The sequence below is a fragment of the Prosopis cineraria genome, unplaced genomic scaffold (genome assembly GCF_029017545.1).
Source record: "Prosopis cineraria cultivar Desert tree isolate PC_DT_omini unplaced genomic scaffold, ASM2901754v1 PC13, whole genome shotgun sequence".
Classification (NCBI taxonomy): Eukaryota; Viridiplantae; Streptophyta; class Magnoliopsida; order Fabales; family Fabaceae; genus Prosopis; species Prosopis cineraria.
In genome coordinates, this window is record NW_026555344.1 from 33,393,076 (window position 1) to 33,410,532 (window position 17,457).

Here is a 17,457-nt window from a genome sequence, read left to right on the forward strand (position 1 = left end):
TTCTTTCAACAAGGATACAATGGTATTTTTTTAAAAAAATTTATTGATAAAGTTATAATGATATTTTGAAAGATCAAATTATTATTTATATAATTTTAAAAAATTTATTATCATTTTTTTTCTAAAATTAAAGGACTTATGAAGTTTGTTATAGGATCTACACAAACATGGCCATGCCCATTTGTCGCGTACCATGCCAAACGATAGAACAAAAAGAGCAAAAGATGTCAGAGATATGACCAAAAAGGCAAAAAAAAAAAGAAAAATAAAGAAAAATAGAAGTAGCAAGAATACCTATAATTCTTTCGAGGTGGAAAATGATAGGTTGTTCTGCAAGGTTGACTTCTTGATTCAGTGTGGACACAGTACCCAAGAATTAAATAGGAAATGGCAAATATATAGACTGGAGAGGCGACTATTGCTGGAGAAACTAGTGAGAATGGAAGCTCAAGCTTGATTTGGAGAGATCAGAAACAGAATAATGGATCTTGCAGGTAAAATATTTAAATGAGAAAGGACACAAATGAATCATGATAGACATAAAACTTAATTTTATTCTAGATACTTCTCAACTGTGCACATGTCATTTATGCATTGGTTATAATCATCTATATATATAGCAAAACATTTTACATATTTAGGAATTATACAATATAATGTTTATGTGTATTACTTTACATTTTGTTTGCTTTGTTTTTACTCTCTCCACTTTTGCTTCAACATGGCATCAAATCCTTTGAGCTACTCTCAGTATGACTACTCCAAAAACACCACCCTACTCTTCTGCCACCACCACCATCACCTTACTATCTGACCACCGTCATAGTTTCATCACTTTGTTATTGTTTGATTCATTGAAGAAAACTATCTTATATGATGAGCTCAACTTATGCCTTACTCGTACGGCCAATAACTCTTTGGATATATCGATGGCTCCATCTCTTCTCCTCTACCAAAAACACCCATTGGCCTCCCTAATCGAGACTATCTCCTTTAGTTTCAGCAAGACCAACTTATCCTCTTTGTACTTATCGCCTCCCTCTCTGAAAAACTTATCCCTCAAATTCTCCATCATAAAACCTCTTGAGCCATGTGGAGAGCCTTAAAAACCTTATTCTTATAACAAACCCAAGCTAAGTTAGTTCATCTTCATCAACAAATTACTACTATTATGAAAGGAGGACAAACCATCTCTGACTATCATTAACGAGCCACCATTCTCACAGACTCCCTTACTGCTGCTGTCAAGCCTATTGCTAATGATGATTTTATCACTTACTTCCTTACTAGATTAGGGTTTGATTACAACAATATTGTTACCTCCCTCACTGCTCAACATCATTTTCTCACCATCAAAGAAATTTTGAGTCTCCTTTTTATCTATGAAGCATGTGGGTCCAAGGAGAACTCCATCCAACTTCCTCTTGAAATATCTGCCAATGTTGCCCAAAAGTCCCCCTAAGTCCTCTTCTTCTTCTAATCCAGTCTTCTGTGTAGGTCGAGGAGGTCGTTCATTCTAAAATCCTTATGGCAAAGGCTCTCGAGGTAACTTTCATGGCTGAGGGGAACATTCATACAGAGGATGTCGAACTCCCTACTTTGTCTTTCAACCCAAATCTAACCCACCTTGCTAAATATGCCAAAAGTATGGACATAGTGCACTTGTTTTCTTTCAGTGGTATAATTATCTAGTTCAAGCACCTCCTCCATCTATAGCCACTCATTACTCTTAATACTCCTATATTAATGACTCTCTTTGGTATCCTGACATTAGTGCTACCAATCATATGACCAATGATCTCTCCAAGCTCAATCTCAACTTAGAACCACATCATTAAACTGACTCTTTTGTGTCAGTGATGGCTCACCCATGCCCATTTAACATCAAGGCGTAGCACTACTTCCTACTCCTTCTGGCAACTATCTTCTCTCTAATCTTTTACATACTCCTTCTATTACCAAAAACCTCACATGTGTTAATAAATTTTATGAAGATAATAATACTTTCTTTGAATTTCACTCTTCCTTTTTTGTGTAAAGGATGAGCTTACAAGGAAAAATCTTCTTTAAGGTTCCATTCACAATAGGATATATTCTTTCATTTTCTCCACGTGTCCTCAAGCTTACTATAATGCCCGTACTTCTCTTTTTTAGTAGCATCACCGTCTCGGTCATCTAGCCTTTCTCATAATTCATCAAGTCTTAAATAACCATTCACTACCAATCACCAACAAACAAATCCTTCATCAATGTTTTGCATGTTGATCATCCAAGATTCATCATTTACCCTCTCTACTATCACCTCATCATTCTAATTTTCCTTTTGAATTAGTATTTTGTGATGTTTGAGGACCTTCCCTAATTGTCCAGATTTATGTGGCTTTATCCTATTCATACTAAAGATCATGTTCATTCTATCTTTCACTAGTTTCGTCACATAATTACCACTTATTTAAACTCTAGCATCCATTCCTTTCAATTTGATTAGCGAGGAGAGTTTCGATCCCTCCATTAAGACTTACAAGACTTTAAATTTTTTATTGTATTACATGCCCACATACGCACACTCAGAATGTCACCATTGAACGTCGCCATCACACAATTATAGAAATAGGCCTTGCTTTAATGCACCACACCTTTGTTCCCTAAAAGTATTGGTCATACGCCTTTACTATAGCTATTTTTTTTTGCTCAATCATCTTCCTACTTCTACTGTAAAAGGTCAAAGTCCATTTGAAATTTTAGTTCATACATCACCCAATTATGATTTCTTGAAAGTATTTGGTTTTGCTTGCTGGCCTAATTAGAGACCATATGCTTCTCACAAACTTGCTCCAAGATCCTTCACATGTGTGTTCTTAGGCTATGCTCCTAATCATTTAGGGTACCTCAATCTTTATCTTCAAACAAGCTGAATTTACATTCCAAGAGATGTATTATTTGATGAAGCCCAATTTCCCTTTTATCAACCTAGCCCATTACTACATGTCAATATCATCTCATACATTAGCCTACCTTTCATTTCTCTTAAGCCTCCACCTTTAGGCCTAACAACTTTACATAACCCTAGCCCCCACCATCTACTCACTCCTATCCTACACCTTCTTTATCGCCCTTATGCTTTGACAACACTTGCTTGCCTCCATCTTCTTCTCCTAATCTATTTGATTCACCTGTTCCTTCTCCTCTAACCATGCCTATCCCATCGCATCCTATGGTGCTGAGATCCAAGTCTAATATCTTTAAACCTACCTCACACTATTCTGATTTTACTTACCCACCACACTCTCACCAAACCTCAAGACCTTCACCCTCTATCCTTACTTCAATTTCTTTTTCCCTCAAAATCCCAGAATGGCAATAAGCCTTCTATTTAGAATTTCAAGCCTTGCTTTTTACTAATACTTAGACTCTTGTTCTATATTCACCTTCTATGAAACTTGTTATTTGTAAGTGGATTTTTTGAACCAAATTGCACGCTGATGGTTTATTAGACAAGCACAAAGTGTGTCTTATTGCTAATGGGTTCAACCAAAAATCAAGAATCAATTTTGCTTACACTTTCTCTCTTGTGGTAAAGCCCATGATTGTATGTATCATTCTCTCCCTTACTATATCTTATGGCTATTATTTAAGAAAAATAGGTGTCGAAAATGTCTTCTTATATGTATTCCTTTTAACATCCTAGTTTTTAATTCCTTAATTTACTAAGATTAATTAAGTAAGTTAATTAAGTAAGTTGATGTGGTGTGTGGTCAAAGGAGAATAATAAGTGTTTTTAGTTAGAATTTCAGGTATAACTTAGGTCCAAAATAAAATTGGGTCAGTTAGGGACCAAAAAGTGGAGAAATATTAGTTAGAAAGCCTCTATGCCACAAGTTGCAGTGCACCATGGTGCACCGCAATGCATAGGGCTATAAAATGAGAGTTGCCTTCTCTATACCACATGTCACATTGCATAAGGATAAGTGCTATAGTGCATAGTGCAAATTCTGTAGAAATAAGTCGGAACTTATGTGAAAATTAGAAAGGAAAGGAAAGGGAAATGGAAGAGCTCATATTTGCTTTGCTAGAGCACGATCTAGAGGAGGATCTAAGAAGGTTTGAAGCTTCAAATCATCCAAGGTAAGATTCTTAAACCCTTTTTTTCCTTTCTCTTCCCTTTTCTCAAGGATTTGAATTAGTGTTTGGATAAGGATGGTAATTTCAATCCATATAGGTTATGGGTCCAAATCCATTGACTTAAATGGAGTTAATGGGAGTTGTTTAGAGTATTTAAACTTAGTATTAATGATTTTGATGGTTGTTGGATGATGAGCTCCATTAATATTCAAAAATAGATATTAAATCTATCACTATTATGGTTGTTGAGGTATTAATAGCAATGTGGGTATTCAGTGAAGCCATATGATGTTATAAATAGATAATAAACCTAATGGGTAGGCCCAAAAGTAAGCAATGAGGCATTAGATAATCGAGAAATGGAAGATTAGAGTTGAAAAGTGTGAGATTGGCAATATTAATGAAAGTCAGCTTGATTGATTGTAGATTTAGCTCTTGGACACTTAATTGGTTTGGGAATTCAAGCTTGAAAGCTATTATATTGAGGAGTAAACCTTTGACCTCTCAAAGGTTTGAGGTGACCAGGGAAACTCTATTTTGGGTAATTATATATTAATGATGGTAAATTGATTTTTAATCATGAATGTTGCATGCATGGATTAATTTTTACTGTGAAAGCATGTATTAGCTTCAATAAGTGTATGAATATTTGAATGTGCATAATATTATTTTTGGTTTGAAATGCAAAATGTGAAATCAAGATGGTCTTCGAACTATGCACATGCATAAGTCTTTGGGAAGAGGAATGTGATGTTGTGTTAAGGTAAATGTGTGTTAATGAAGAAATGGATTAGTGTGATAAGTGAGGAGAATGTGGTGAAATGTTATTGGATGCTTACTTGGGTAGCGCATAATCATAAACCTAACGTGTGAATGTGTTAAACAACAAAGAAAAATGTGAAAAAGAGTAAGTGTCATTTATGGCATGATCAGTGGACGAGAGTTCGCTTAAGGATTGGGAGTAGAGAAAAATTCATATGGTATTTAGGTTTCTCTTCAATGTATAGGGCTATAGCCTTGTTCCATAGTTTATCAAGGGACTGTCCTATTGTTTATCAAGAGATTAGAATCTAGCTTTCTCCACTAGTTCAACAAGGAGAATAGCTTAGGGTATGAGACACCTCAAAGATTCAAGAATGGGAGAAACTGTGGTCTGAGAGTGAGTCATGTGATCTTTGGCCGATTCACACCTCACAATTGGTGAGTTTAGATTGTCCAGTCACACGGACGGAGCCCTCTTCAATGTTATAGCCCACAGTTTCAATATGAGAAAATAAAGAGGGTATAAGGTTGGTTGATCATTTCTTATGTAAATATATGATGTGTCACATATGTTTTTAAGTTGTGGCAAGTTGCAGGTTGTAGCCAGTCATGATCACATGTATGAGTGACTTGTGGTTATGTACTTAGCACGTGTGAGATGAAAACTTACTAATTGGATTGATAAATGTTAGTATGTGTTAAAGCATGTTTTGAATATTGAGTTTCATATGTATATGTTTGACTTATAATTAATATATAACTGTATAGGGTAAGTTTTACCTTGGTTATTCAATAGCTAGACTCACCCCTCATCTTTAACACTTTTCAGACTCTAGCTCTGGTACAAAGAAGGAGAAGGCTCAAGAGGTCAGGAATTAACACATTTCTATTGTATGCCTCTAGTTTAGATTTATTTTATATAATAGTATATAAATGCTAATTCTAGGTTGCATGCCATCACACTTGCACTATTTTATTGTTGCAAATGTTTAATTTGTATTTTGAACCTTGAGTATTTGTGTATGTTGAGATATATATGTCTATAGGGCCAAAATACTAGTGCAAGTGTAGAAATGATGTTTTAAATATGATACAATGATTTTTTATGCAATAAACTGAAAATTTTCATCCCCTTCTATTTTTAGTAAAAAGGAGTTGAGGAGTGAATCTATGTTATGCTATTGTTTAAGTGCATACGACGTGTTATACTGATAGTCTTAGGTCCAATAGACATGGTTTAGGTGTTAGGAAAGGCTTTTGGCATTTGGTGAGGATTTTAGCCACCCTTTTTGTGTGAAAATTGTGAAAAGTGGTTAAAATATGTTTGAGTGTCCAACTTCCTAGTGTAACTTATTTTGAAAGTAAAACTTGTACCCTTAGCTAGTTTATGTAGAGAGCTTTTCGTAGACACCTAGATCAGGTCATTCAAATGTCGGACGGAGAATTAGGACACGTCAAAAGTTTCCTAATTCTGTTGTCAAATGACAGCATAATTTACTAATATTTTTATGCAAAACACCACGGCGCATGGTGCCTAAGCTACAACACATGGCACAAAGAGCAACACGCCATGGCGTAACGTGCACAAGTCGCAGTACATTGCCCTGTTCAAAGCATGAGTTATTTTTCAACCATTTTCAATTTCTTTCACTCCTATAATGTATCCATGCTTTTGTGTCATGTTTTTACTTTGATATATGAAATTATGATTGATTTAAGTTCTTTTTTATTAGAAAACTTGAGATCCTTTAATTTTGAATTAAAAACTTGATAATCTCCTTTATGAGTTAATCTTTTGATTATTATGAGTTTTATTGGTTAATGCTATTTATTAGAGTGATATTTTACATTCCTCAATGAAGATGTTTACATGACTCAACCCCTAGGTTTTGTTCATCTTGATTTTCCCAATCATGTTTAAAAATTAAATCATGCTATTTATAGTTTCAAATAGGCCTCACATGCATGGTTTTCTCATTTAGGGTCTTATTTCATAGAACTAGGTTTCTATGCTCTTAAATCTAACTCCTCTTTATTCATTTACCAAATTCCTCATTGCACTATGTATGTGCTAGTGTATGTGGATAACATTATTATAACTAGCTTATCTACTGATCTTATTCACCTTCTTATCACTACCTTAAGCAAGTCCTTCCCTGTCAAAGATCATAGTCCCTTAAAATACTTCTTGAGTGTCAAAGTTCTCCCTCCTGATTCTGGTATGGTTTTATCTCAGCAAAAATACATTCTTGATATTCTTCAAAAATCAAAAATGGAAAATGCATGCCCTATCTCAACACCCATAGCTCCTAATTCTCACTTAATTGCTTTTGCTACCCTTAACTTTACTGATTCTCTTCTTTATAGAAGCATTGTTAGTAGTCTACAATATCTAAGTTTCACTCAACCTGATATTACCTTTATTGTCAATCAAGTTCACCAATTTATGCATCAACCTATAGATTCTCATTGGATTGCAGTCAAGAGGATTCTACGCTATCTGTGAGGCACTGCTCATTATGCTCTTTATCTTCGACCCTCTTCTTCCATTTCTCTTTCAACATTCTCTAATGCTAACTGGGGAGGTAACACCAATGATCATCTCTCAACTAGTGCCTTTGCAATCTTTTTTAGACCTAATATCATTGCTTGGAGTTCAAAGAAACAACCTACAGTTGTGTGATCAAGCACTAAAAGTAAATACAAGACTATTGCTATAATAATTGAATTGATTTGGTTACAAAGTCTACTTCATGAATTGGGTATTTTTCTTCCCCAAGCTCCTTTCCTCTACTGTAATAATCTTAGAGTTACATATCTAGTTGCCAATCATGTCTTTCATTCTCGTGTTAAACATATTGCCCTTGACTATTATTTTGTTTGTGAGAGGCTTGCTACTTAGCAATTAAATGTCCTTCATGTCTCCTCTCGTGATCAACTTACAGATACCTTACCAAGCCTTTTCTTTCATCATGCTTTACTGCTCTTATATCAAGTCTCACTATTCTTCCACCACATCTTGACTCGTTGGGGAATGTTGAAACATACAAATAAGAGAAAAACTCATCCTTAAAAATCAACACCAATAAGTCACGTGGCAGGCACAAAACTTAGTTTTATTCTAGACACTTCTCAACTGTACACATGTCATTTATGCATTGGTTGTAATCATCTATATATAGTAGAACACTATATAGATTAAGGAATTATACAATACAATATTTCTGTGCATTACTTTTCATTTTGTCTGCTTTGTTTTTGCTCTTTCCACTTTTGCTTCAACAAGATGTATGAAAAAAACAATGAATAGAAAGAAAACTAGAAAGAACACTATAGATCGAATTCTTTTGAGGTTGAAAATGGTTTGTAGGAATTGCTATTATAAGTGAAATTAGTGAAAATGGAAGCTCAAGCCTGATCTAGAGAGATCAAATAGAGAATAATAGATCTTACAAGTAAAATATTCAAATGAGAAATGATAAAAATGAGCTATAATATCAAGAAATAGAGAAAATAGGAAAGAAAAGCTTGCCTATGATGGTTATCATATATATCATACCAGGTCAATGATAGTTATCTTTTATTTATTATATCCTTTTCCATATACTCTTTGAAAGAATATGAAAATAACTCTGCTCACTTCTTACTTGGCATGTAATTTCTCTCTCCCTCTTTCTCTTTATATTTTGAATTCAAATTCCCTCTTATGTTTTCTAAATCTCCCTCTATATAGTGTAGTTTAAATAAAAGTAATTTTAAATCATGACAAGTAATTTAAAAATTATTCCAAATTTAGCATCAATAATATGTTGCACGTTTATTACACAAGGGACACAAACAAGTTATTAGGAAAATAGAAACACAAATAACCAAAAAATATAAGGGAAAGTTGGTCAAAAAGACTAGGTTAGAAGCAAAATTAGTCCCAAGGACCAAATATTCTTGAAGGAAAAAAGTTATTATTTTATTCATTTTATAATTTTATTATTTGATCAAAATGCCCCTGTCTCAAACAAAGAAATTTGAAAATGAAAACCACCCTTTCTTCTTCATTTCTTCACTTGATTTGAACAAGAGAAGACTAGAGTGTGTGGTGGTGAGGGAAGTTTTTGATGGAGTTGTGAGCAATAAGGGAGTTGTGAGCGATGAGTTTTGAGAAAGACAATCCCATCCCTTCTCATGGTACCCTAATTGGATGAGTTTTGATCAACGAGTCTTGTATGTCAAAGCTTCCATTTTGTCTAAGCAAGCACAGTTTTGGTTTCCTCTTGTTGTGAGTTTCTTCTTCTTTTCTTCATGCCCTATAAACTTAAGTGAAATGTGTGTTCTCATTTAAACTTAGCTTATCTCCATTTGTATTTGAGATTGACCTTGAACTTCCAATTACCTAAACCCAATGCTCTTTAAAAATTTCATGTAAATTAATCTATGAACAGAGTTGGGTGTGTGAAAATTACATGTTACGTGTACTGAATTTCATGTAAAATGAATATAATCTTCCCATGCCCCTACCTTCCATGTAAACCATTATATGACACCATGTAAAATAATGTGTGATCATACTAATATGCCTATGAGACAATTATATGTTAATTGTGACTGATTCTATGTAAATTGAACACATATAGAACATGCACAATTACATTCTGTGTGAATTGTCTTTAATGTCAAGTAATATTTGACCCTATCTTATACAATTATCTAGGATTTGTAATTTATACATTTGGAAATTAGCAATCATGGTTAAGAGAAGGGATGAGTATCGTTTAAGGCTTAGTGGATTTCATGGTTATTCACATGACTTGAAAAATAAAGGCAAGGTGAAGGGTTTATAAAATGATGTAGATGAAGCAAGAAAGGTCTAAAAATATTTCTGAAGAATAGAGGAAATGGTTCAACAAAATGGTTGAAGATGAAAGGCATTGTAGAGCATACATGTCTTCATCTAATGAAGCATTAAAAGAGAGATTGCTTACGCGTTGCTCTCTTAAGCAAGTTATCAAAGTGGATGGACATGTCAAACAAAGTGAAAGTCTCATGGTGAGGGACAACGTAATCAGTTTTAGCAAGCTCCTTGACATCAAGTGGACACAAATAAGTCATTCTCTATGTGGAAGTTTGTTGAGAGCAACTGAGCACACACTTATGCCAATAACATGCACATGCTTATGGGCCTACCTAAAGAAGGAGGGGAGGTGGTTAAAGAAGTTGTTATAGAAGGAAAGTTGTACAATAAATTGAAAGGAAAGTATGTTGGGTGTAGATTTTCAAACATAAAAAACATGATCATTAGAGGTAATGAAAATGATTTGTTTGAGGTGTTGCTTGTTTTGTACATATTGGGTACACTTTTATGTCCTCTTGTGAGAGGAGAAGTGAATTTACGGTTGATGAAGATCATCTCTTATAGAAAAACAGCTAATGTCCTATAATTGGAGTAAATTTATTGTTAAAGAGTTAATGAGGGAGGTCAAGCAATACAAGAAGGTTGCATCTAATAGTGAGAAAAAAAAAATCACACGTTGGTGATTGCCTTTATTTCTTAATGGTAAGCAGCATAATTTGATTGTATTTACATTTGTGTATATGACATTTTTTTCTGCCTTGTGATTCCAAATTATGTCTCTTCAAAACTTTTCCGTGGCCGAAGGGTTGGCTCTGTGCTATTACACATGGACTTTTAGTTGAGAATATATGAATATTGTGTTGTGCATAATGGATATTGTGTTGTACATTGTGTTAAGAATGTATGTACATTGTATTATGCATAGTGGACATTGTGCTGTACATTGTCGCACATGTTGTGTTTTCAAATTATAAAGGAAAAATCATACGTTTTGTCTCAAGAAAAATTACAACAAGAGCCCTTGAGCCTGCGGTGCAATATCAAAAATTTTTTAGGCTTAAAGTACAATAATTTGTCTTTTTAAAGCCCATAGTTCGATTCCCCCATTTATTTATTTTAATATTTTAATAAAATTTAATTTAATTAAATTACAATATATTATTTATAGATTTACTTATGTTTATATGAGGGAAGGAATAATATTTATTTATATAAAAATATAAACAGGTAAGCATGATAGACTAACAAGCCAAGCTTGATTGTAAGCCAAGCTTGATTGTAAGCCTAGGTATAGTCTTTTTCTTAAATAGGGTAGGTAAGGCCAAGTCTTAATTAGACTCCTATCATTAGTGACCCACAATAAAAAAAAAAATGGTGAACCAGTACTTTAGCCAATCCAATTAAGAGTTCCAATCTAATTAAGAGTTTTGGACAAATTGACTAGGTTAGATTTTATATTCTTTTCTCCCCTTATTGAGCTTGAAACAACGTCATTTTAAGTTAAAAAAATAAGTTAATATGTAATTTAAATCTTAAACTATAGGTCCAAAGGTAATTTAAACCTTAAATTTTAAAAAGTACGTTTTGAACCCTAAACAATTAAAATTAGAGTAATTTTGCTCCCACCATTAAATTTGAACAAACTTCCATTATTTTTTTTAAATTAGGATCCAATGTGCAAATTCACCAAATTTCACTGCCTCTCTTTCTCCTACCCATATTTAAGAAAAATTACACATTAGGCTCAATTTTTTTAAAAAAAACCAATGGACATTAGTTCAAATATAACGGTAAGGGCAAAATTATCCAAACTTTAATTGTTTAGAATTTAGAATGTATCTTTTTAAAAATTTAGAGTTCAAATCACTCTTAAACTTATAGTTCAAGATTTAAATTATATATTAACCATTAAAAAATTTATAATAGTTTGTCACTACGGGAATTTTAATCATTTGAATGGACAATATTAATTTTGCCTTGAGAGATGCAGAGAAACATGATACTAAGGGGATCTGATTCTGATCATGTTCACTCTCTCCTATTTGGGCTGCCTCAGCCCATGATGATGGCTTTCACTGGAAGTGGCCAGATTCAGGAAATCCTCATAACACTGACAGTTTTGGGGAGAATTAGACTAAAATATCAAAAGAAGTGAATGACAGTTTGATGCCCCACACAAATTTTTAAAAATAAATTATAAATATTAATTCAAGTAGTTAAAATAAAAATCTTAGGTATAAGCTGAAAATCATATTTATAATTTAAATATATTATTGATAATTAGAATTTTTGAATTTATAATTATTTAAATTGATATTTATAACTAATTTTTTTAAAAAATTATTATAAATTTAATTGCTATTAATTATTTCTTTTAAAATTTAATGTCATCCTTAGGACAATTTATTCATTTATTGTTTCGTGAATGTTTATAGTTGAAAATTCACATGAATGCAGATGTTGGGCAGCATTACGTTATGCGATAGACTCAGAGAAAGAGAGAGGGAGGGAGGTTGCTTCGTGAATGTTTATAGTTGGAAATTCACATGAATGCAGATGTTGGGCAACGATGCGATAGACTCACACACACACACACAGAGGGGGGGAGGGAGGTTGCTTCGTGAATGTTTATAGTTGAAAATTCACATGAACGCAGATGTTGGGCAGCGATGCGATGGACTTAGAGAGAGAGAGAGAGAGAGAGAGTGTGTGTGTGTGTGTGTGCGCGTGCGTGTTCAGAAACGGATATAGGAGTTGATCCATGGGCAAAAAATGAAGTTAATTGAGGTTGCAAAGATCTTATTATAATTTCTTTACAATTTTAAATTGGGAAAGTGATTGAAAAATTTTTCTAATCACATTGGGATCTCATAAAATATGTTCCTTTCAAGTCATTTGAAATTTTTTTTTTGATATTAATGTCTTCTGTGAAATTATTATATTATAATACTCTCAAATGTTGTAAATAGTAGTAATTAATTTGATTTAAGCAATGGTTATTTTTCTTTTAAAAATGACTAAACCATGATAACAAATGACAAGTTTGCACTATAAATTTTTTAATTATTAAAGTTTAAGTGTTGTAAATTGCAGTCAATATTTTGGTTTAAGAAATGATTGTTTTTTTTTTCCAACAATAACTAAAATAGGATAAATAATTATAATTTCTTTTCCGCAATTTTTTTAATCGCAAAAGTCCAAGTGCTCTAAACATCAAGGATTACTTTGATTTAAGTAGTAATTATTTTTCTTCTAGTAATAATTAAAATGGGGATGAGTAATTATAACTTCCCTAAGCAAATTTTGTAATCAATGAAATCCAAAATAATAATTACTTTTCTTTTAAAAATAATTAAAATAAGATAGTAAATGACAATTTTCGTTGTGCAAATTTTTTAATCATTCATCCATAACTTTTTTTTAGTTTAATGTCAAAAAGTTTTTAAAAAAACTTGAGAAGAATTATCATATTTCATGAGATTTTACTGTCATTTGCATTTTTTTAGGAGAAATTTTTTTATTATTTTTCCTTTTTAATTTCTTATAAATTCTAGTTTTTTAAAATTTTAGCTACCAACCCTCTCGTTTTCTGCACGTTACCTTTTTACCATCAAATGTTTTTGTTACTCTCACATCTCTTCTCACCTTTCATTCCCATCTTTCATTAATTGAAGAATGTAAATGATTTCATCACTTTCAATCTTCCATTTTTGCCTCAAATCTAAAAGTAATCTCACAGTACCATGCACCTTGATGGTCCCCCTCATCTCTCATCTTATTTATGGTGGGTAAAGCTATTCTTATATTTCTACAAATTAAGAGTAATAAACATATAGTTATGAGAAAAATGAAGACATTATAATATATTCAAATGAACTGATTTATTAATAGTAGTCAATTATCACCAGGATATGTCGTCTGTTTATCTGAATAATCCATTGACTTCTAATCAATTATTTAAGCTTTTTATTATTAGCTTATGAACTGTAGGTGGTCTCCTAGGCTTAGTTGCTTGCTCAAATGAATAAACAATTTCAATGAGTGTTGGTTCTGAACCTCTCAAACCTGAAAAGCCAATTCCAATTGGCTTGTCCTCATTATTGCTGCCTGCAGGCACATTAATTCCAGTATACCCTCCAATGGCAACCACACCATCAATCCTATAACCAGGGCTGACTATTGCATAATCTAGTTCATTCACTTTCATCACTCTCTCAAATCCATTCTTGGACAACCATCCCAGGATTGACATTAATGCTTTTTGCTCTCTCTTTCCTATTCCATTTGTCTTTTCAGCTGCCAACATCAAGCATTGGTTTTGCTTATCAGTTCCCTTCTGCAATTTGATTAGATTCGACTCATGTATATATACATTAAGAAGAAACATGGATGCAGGGATTAAGACATTTTTAGTCCCTCAAATTTGTAACAATTATCAATTTAATTCCTTACGTTTTCTTACATTATCATATTAGTCCTTGAGATTTTGAAACACAAATTGACTCACAAAATAATACTCCTTCCATTTCTATATATAAAAGAAAAAAAAAACTGTATCATACAGTTTAAAAAAATTAATTAACTATAATAATTATGTCTGAAAATAAAAAAGTGAAGTAAAATGCTCTCTGTTAATTAACATAATCATACATTAATTGCTTTTTATTAATATAAATTATGAAGAATGATTTAAAAAATATGTAATAAATACTTATTGAAATGGGTAATTTTACTTATAAAAAAATATAAGTAAAAAATAATAATTTCTCCAATAATAAAAAACGAAGGGAATATGATCATGTGTAAAGTATGTTGATTTTTATATGTCTGTTTTTTCCTTGCATAAATAATTATATTTCTTTTCATTAATTTATATGCTTGTGGCCAAACTCAATATTTTGTTATTTGTGTAAGAAAATTTTAACGATACGTTACCTCTTCTTCAAATAATAAGCACTAAATCAACAATTGAAATAAATTTAAAGGACCAACTAATATATAATTGAGGGAAACTTAAAGGACTGAAATTGAAAAAAAAAATAAACAAATTGAAGAACCAAATCAATAAATGAAACAAACGTAAAGGAATAAAAGTTTTACTATCCCAAATATGCATGAAAAGCAAAGTTCCACACACTAATTATGCTTGCCAAGTTTGCGTATTTGTTGTTGCAGTCAATAATATCTGCTAAGGTTCTCACCGGAGAAGAAATCAAATCTTTGAGGTACGAGTTCATGGCTAGTTTGAATTCTGCCAACAATGCAGTTGTTTCAATTATTTCAGCATCAATTATTTCAACGTTATCTATCTCCAAGTTGTCAACCAGCACAGCTCCTCGCTGCCAAATTCATTGTGATTGTAGATTTGTAGTGTAACCATGCAATTTTTTGCAGCATAATACTAGCATGCGAAATGCTCCCTCTGATCCTTAATTAATATATGTTTTTTTTTTTTTTTGCATGAGGTAACATTATGATGCATTACCAAAAATACCCTTATTTAATGCATCCCATAGTATCTAAGAAAATAGCTAGAGCCCTCACACTCTTTAAAGAAGGGTGATCACGGAAAGGCATTATTATTATCTTAGTAGAATGATAGTTAAGTTTAAAAAAATTAATGAAGTTAAGTTCTGGATAAAAATTTTTCAAAAAAATAAGTTTGAACTATATATCAATTCAAATAATTATATATTCAAAAGTTTTAATTGCATATAAAATATTTAAATTTTAAACGTAACTTTTAATTTGTAATTGAGATTCTTATCTGGATCCATCTAAATTAATATTCATAACTTAGTTTTTAAAAATTCATGGTTTGTTATCTTAAAAAAAGTCGTAAAAACCCCATTTTCATGATTACAAGATACTATAATATCTCTTATCAATGAAAAAAAAAAATAAAGAAAGAAGATAGGACATTACAAAATTAAAAACTTAAATATTGAGATATTAGAAGCTCCATTCAAACAAGAACTCACTATTAAAAAATAGTAGTTAATGATTGACAAATTCGTCACTGATCAATAAAATTTGTCACTAAATTTTGTGAAAATATTGTCTCACTAATTTAGTGACACAAACGATCACCCATGACTAATTTATTTTATAACTGCATTCTAATCAGTATCACCAAAATATCAATATCCTACCCATTGCAATCTGCAGAACCAAACACACAAAGAGAATAAGAGGAAAGAAAAAGAAAGAAAGAAAGGAAAAGCAAATACCTTGCTTTGTCCTCGTATGGCACTCCAGCCATTGGCCATTAGGAATACCATTTCCTCTGAAATGGGACCACTCGCTCAAGCTAGCCTTCCCTAATAAGATAGCCCCAACTTTCCTGAGCTTTGAAACCACCCCTGAATCTCTAGGCACCACTGAACCCAGAAGCGCATTTGAACCAGCCGTTGTGTTCATCTTATCCTTCGTCACAATTGCATCTTTCACCAGAATTGGGATTCCGTTCAACGCCGTCATAATCATCCTGCACGATGGTAACGACGTCGTTCTCAATAGGCCCTATCGGTTAGGGCTGGCGCATTGGGATTCAGCTCAAGCATGCTATGAACACTGTATTTATTTTGTTGAGTATTTTTTTTAATTTAATAAAATTAATAATAAATAATTAAAAAATATATAAATATAAAAATAAAATTTAATTCTTTTTAGGATTATATTTTAAAAAAAATTAATAGGATTTAATTTTATTTTAACCTAAATGATATTTTATTAATTAAGATCTTATTTTTTTTAGTTCATTCAAAAATAACTAAAAAATATAAAAATATAAAAATAAAATTTAATTTTTTAAGATTATATTTTAAAAATAATGATGATGATGATGATCTAACAATTTTTTTTTAAATCTTACTTAAATTTTAAAAAATCTCTCTGAAATTATCTTAACTATTCAAAAATATTGAGAATCAATTTTTAAAAGTTAACTTTTATTTCTCTACTTAAATCTTGCCATTTTTTATTAAAAAATATTTATTAATTTAATTTTTAAAATTAATTAACAAAAACACTAAAAGGCCAAAAAAGGGGGAGCCGAATAAAACACTGATCCCCAGCCTAAAAGGCTTTTCCCTCAGCAGACGCAGGGAACACACACACACGAGACAGAGCAGACGCAGAGAACACACACACGAGACGGAGCAGATAGGGAACAGAGCAGAAATGTAGAGGATGAACGCCGCTGGATGCAGCAGCCAGAGAGGAGTGAAGCACGCAATCGGTTTTCCACCTCCCACGCAAGCCTCTGAAGCTAAATCTAGTAATGAATCTGGTAAGATTTCAAAGATTGAGGGAACTCTTCATCTAAAAAGGGGGGCGAGAGGATTTTCAATGAAGGGGGAAGAACGCACGAACAAGGGGGCTGGGTTTGAAGAGAAGAAAAACTGAAAGATTGAGGAGAGGGAAGATTTTATGGAGATTAACCAAAAAAAAAAAAGAGGCTTTGAGTGATGGATTTGCTGGAGGCTGAGACCAAAAGAAGGGATTCCTGGGAGAAGAGATTGAGAAGTTTTTGGGAAAAAAAGGAGAGAGGCCGAGAGTTTAAACCAAAATATTGAGAGAATTTATGAAAGAAGAGACCGAGAAGGGGAGGAAGAGAGAGAGAGCTGGCCGAGAGTCTAAGGAATGGAGATCGAAGATCTAAGAGGGCTTTGTAGGAATTTTTCAAAAGAGAGGCAGAGAACGAAGTTTTTGTTCACTACGTTAAG

General features: G+C 32.5%; 1 protein-coding gene across 2 annotated transcripts; it reads right to left on the reverse strand.

Moving 5' to 3' along the window:
- Nucleotides 1-388: 388 nt before the first annotated feature.
- LOC129291833 (probable amidase At4g34880) lies at nt 389-16,245 on the reverse strand. Of its 2 annotated transcripts, XM_054929378.1 has the most exons (3): nt 15,961-16,245; nt 14,881-15,069; nt 389-487 (listed from the first exon to the last, which is right to left on the reverse strand). In XM_054929378.1, exons 1-3 carry the CDS (start codon nt 16,009-16,011, stop codon nt 431-433), a joined length of 297 nt encoding a protein of 98 aa, XP_054785353.1. In that variant the 5' UTR covers nt 16,012-16,245; the 3' UTR covers nt 389-430. The 2 variants fall into 2 exon arrangements, with proteins under 2 accessions (XP_054785353.1, XP_054785354.1); XM_054929379.1 differs by lacking the exons at nt 389-487; nt 14,881-15,069 and adding an exon at nt 15,872-15,892.
- Nucleotides 16,246-17,457: the final 1,212 nt, after the last annotated feature.

Coding starts and splice junctions, on each gene's coding strand:
- LOC129291833 (XM_054929378.1), bottom strand. CDS start 16,011: ATGGTATTCCTAATGGCCAATGGCTGGAGTGCCATACGAGGACAAAGC. Junction 15,070..15,960: donor CCATACGAGGACAAAGCAAG/GTATTTGCTTTT, acceptor TGAATTTGGCAG/CGAGGAGCTGTGCTGGTTGA. Junction 488..14,880: donor ACAACAAATACGCAAACTTG/GCAAGCATAATT, acceptor TTTACCTGCAAG/ATCCATTATTCTGTTTCTGA.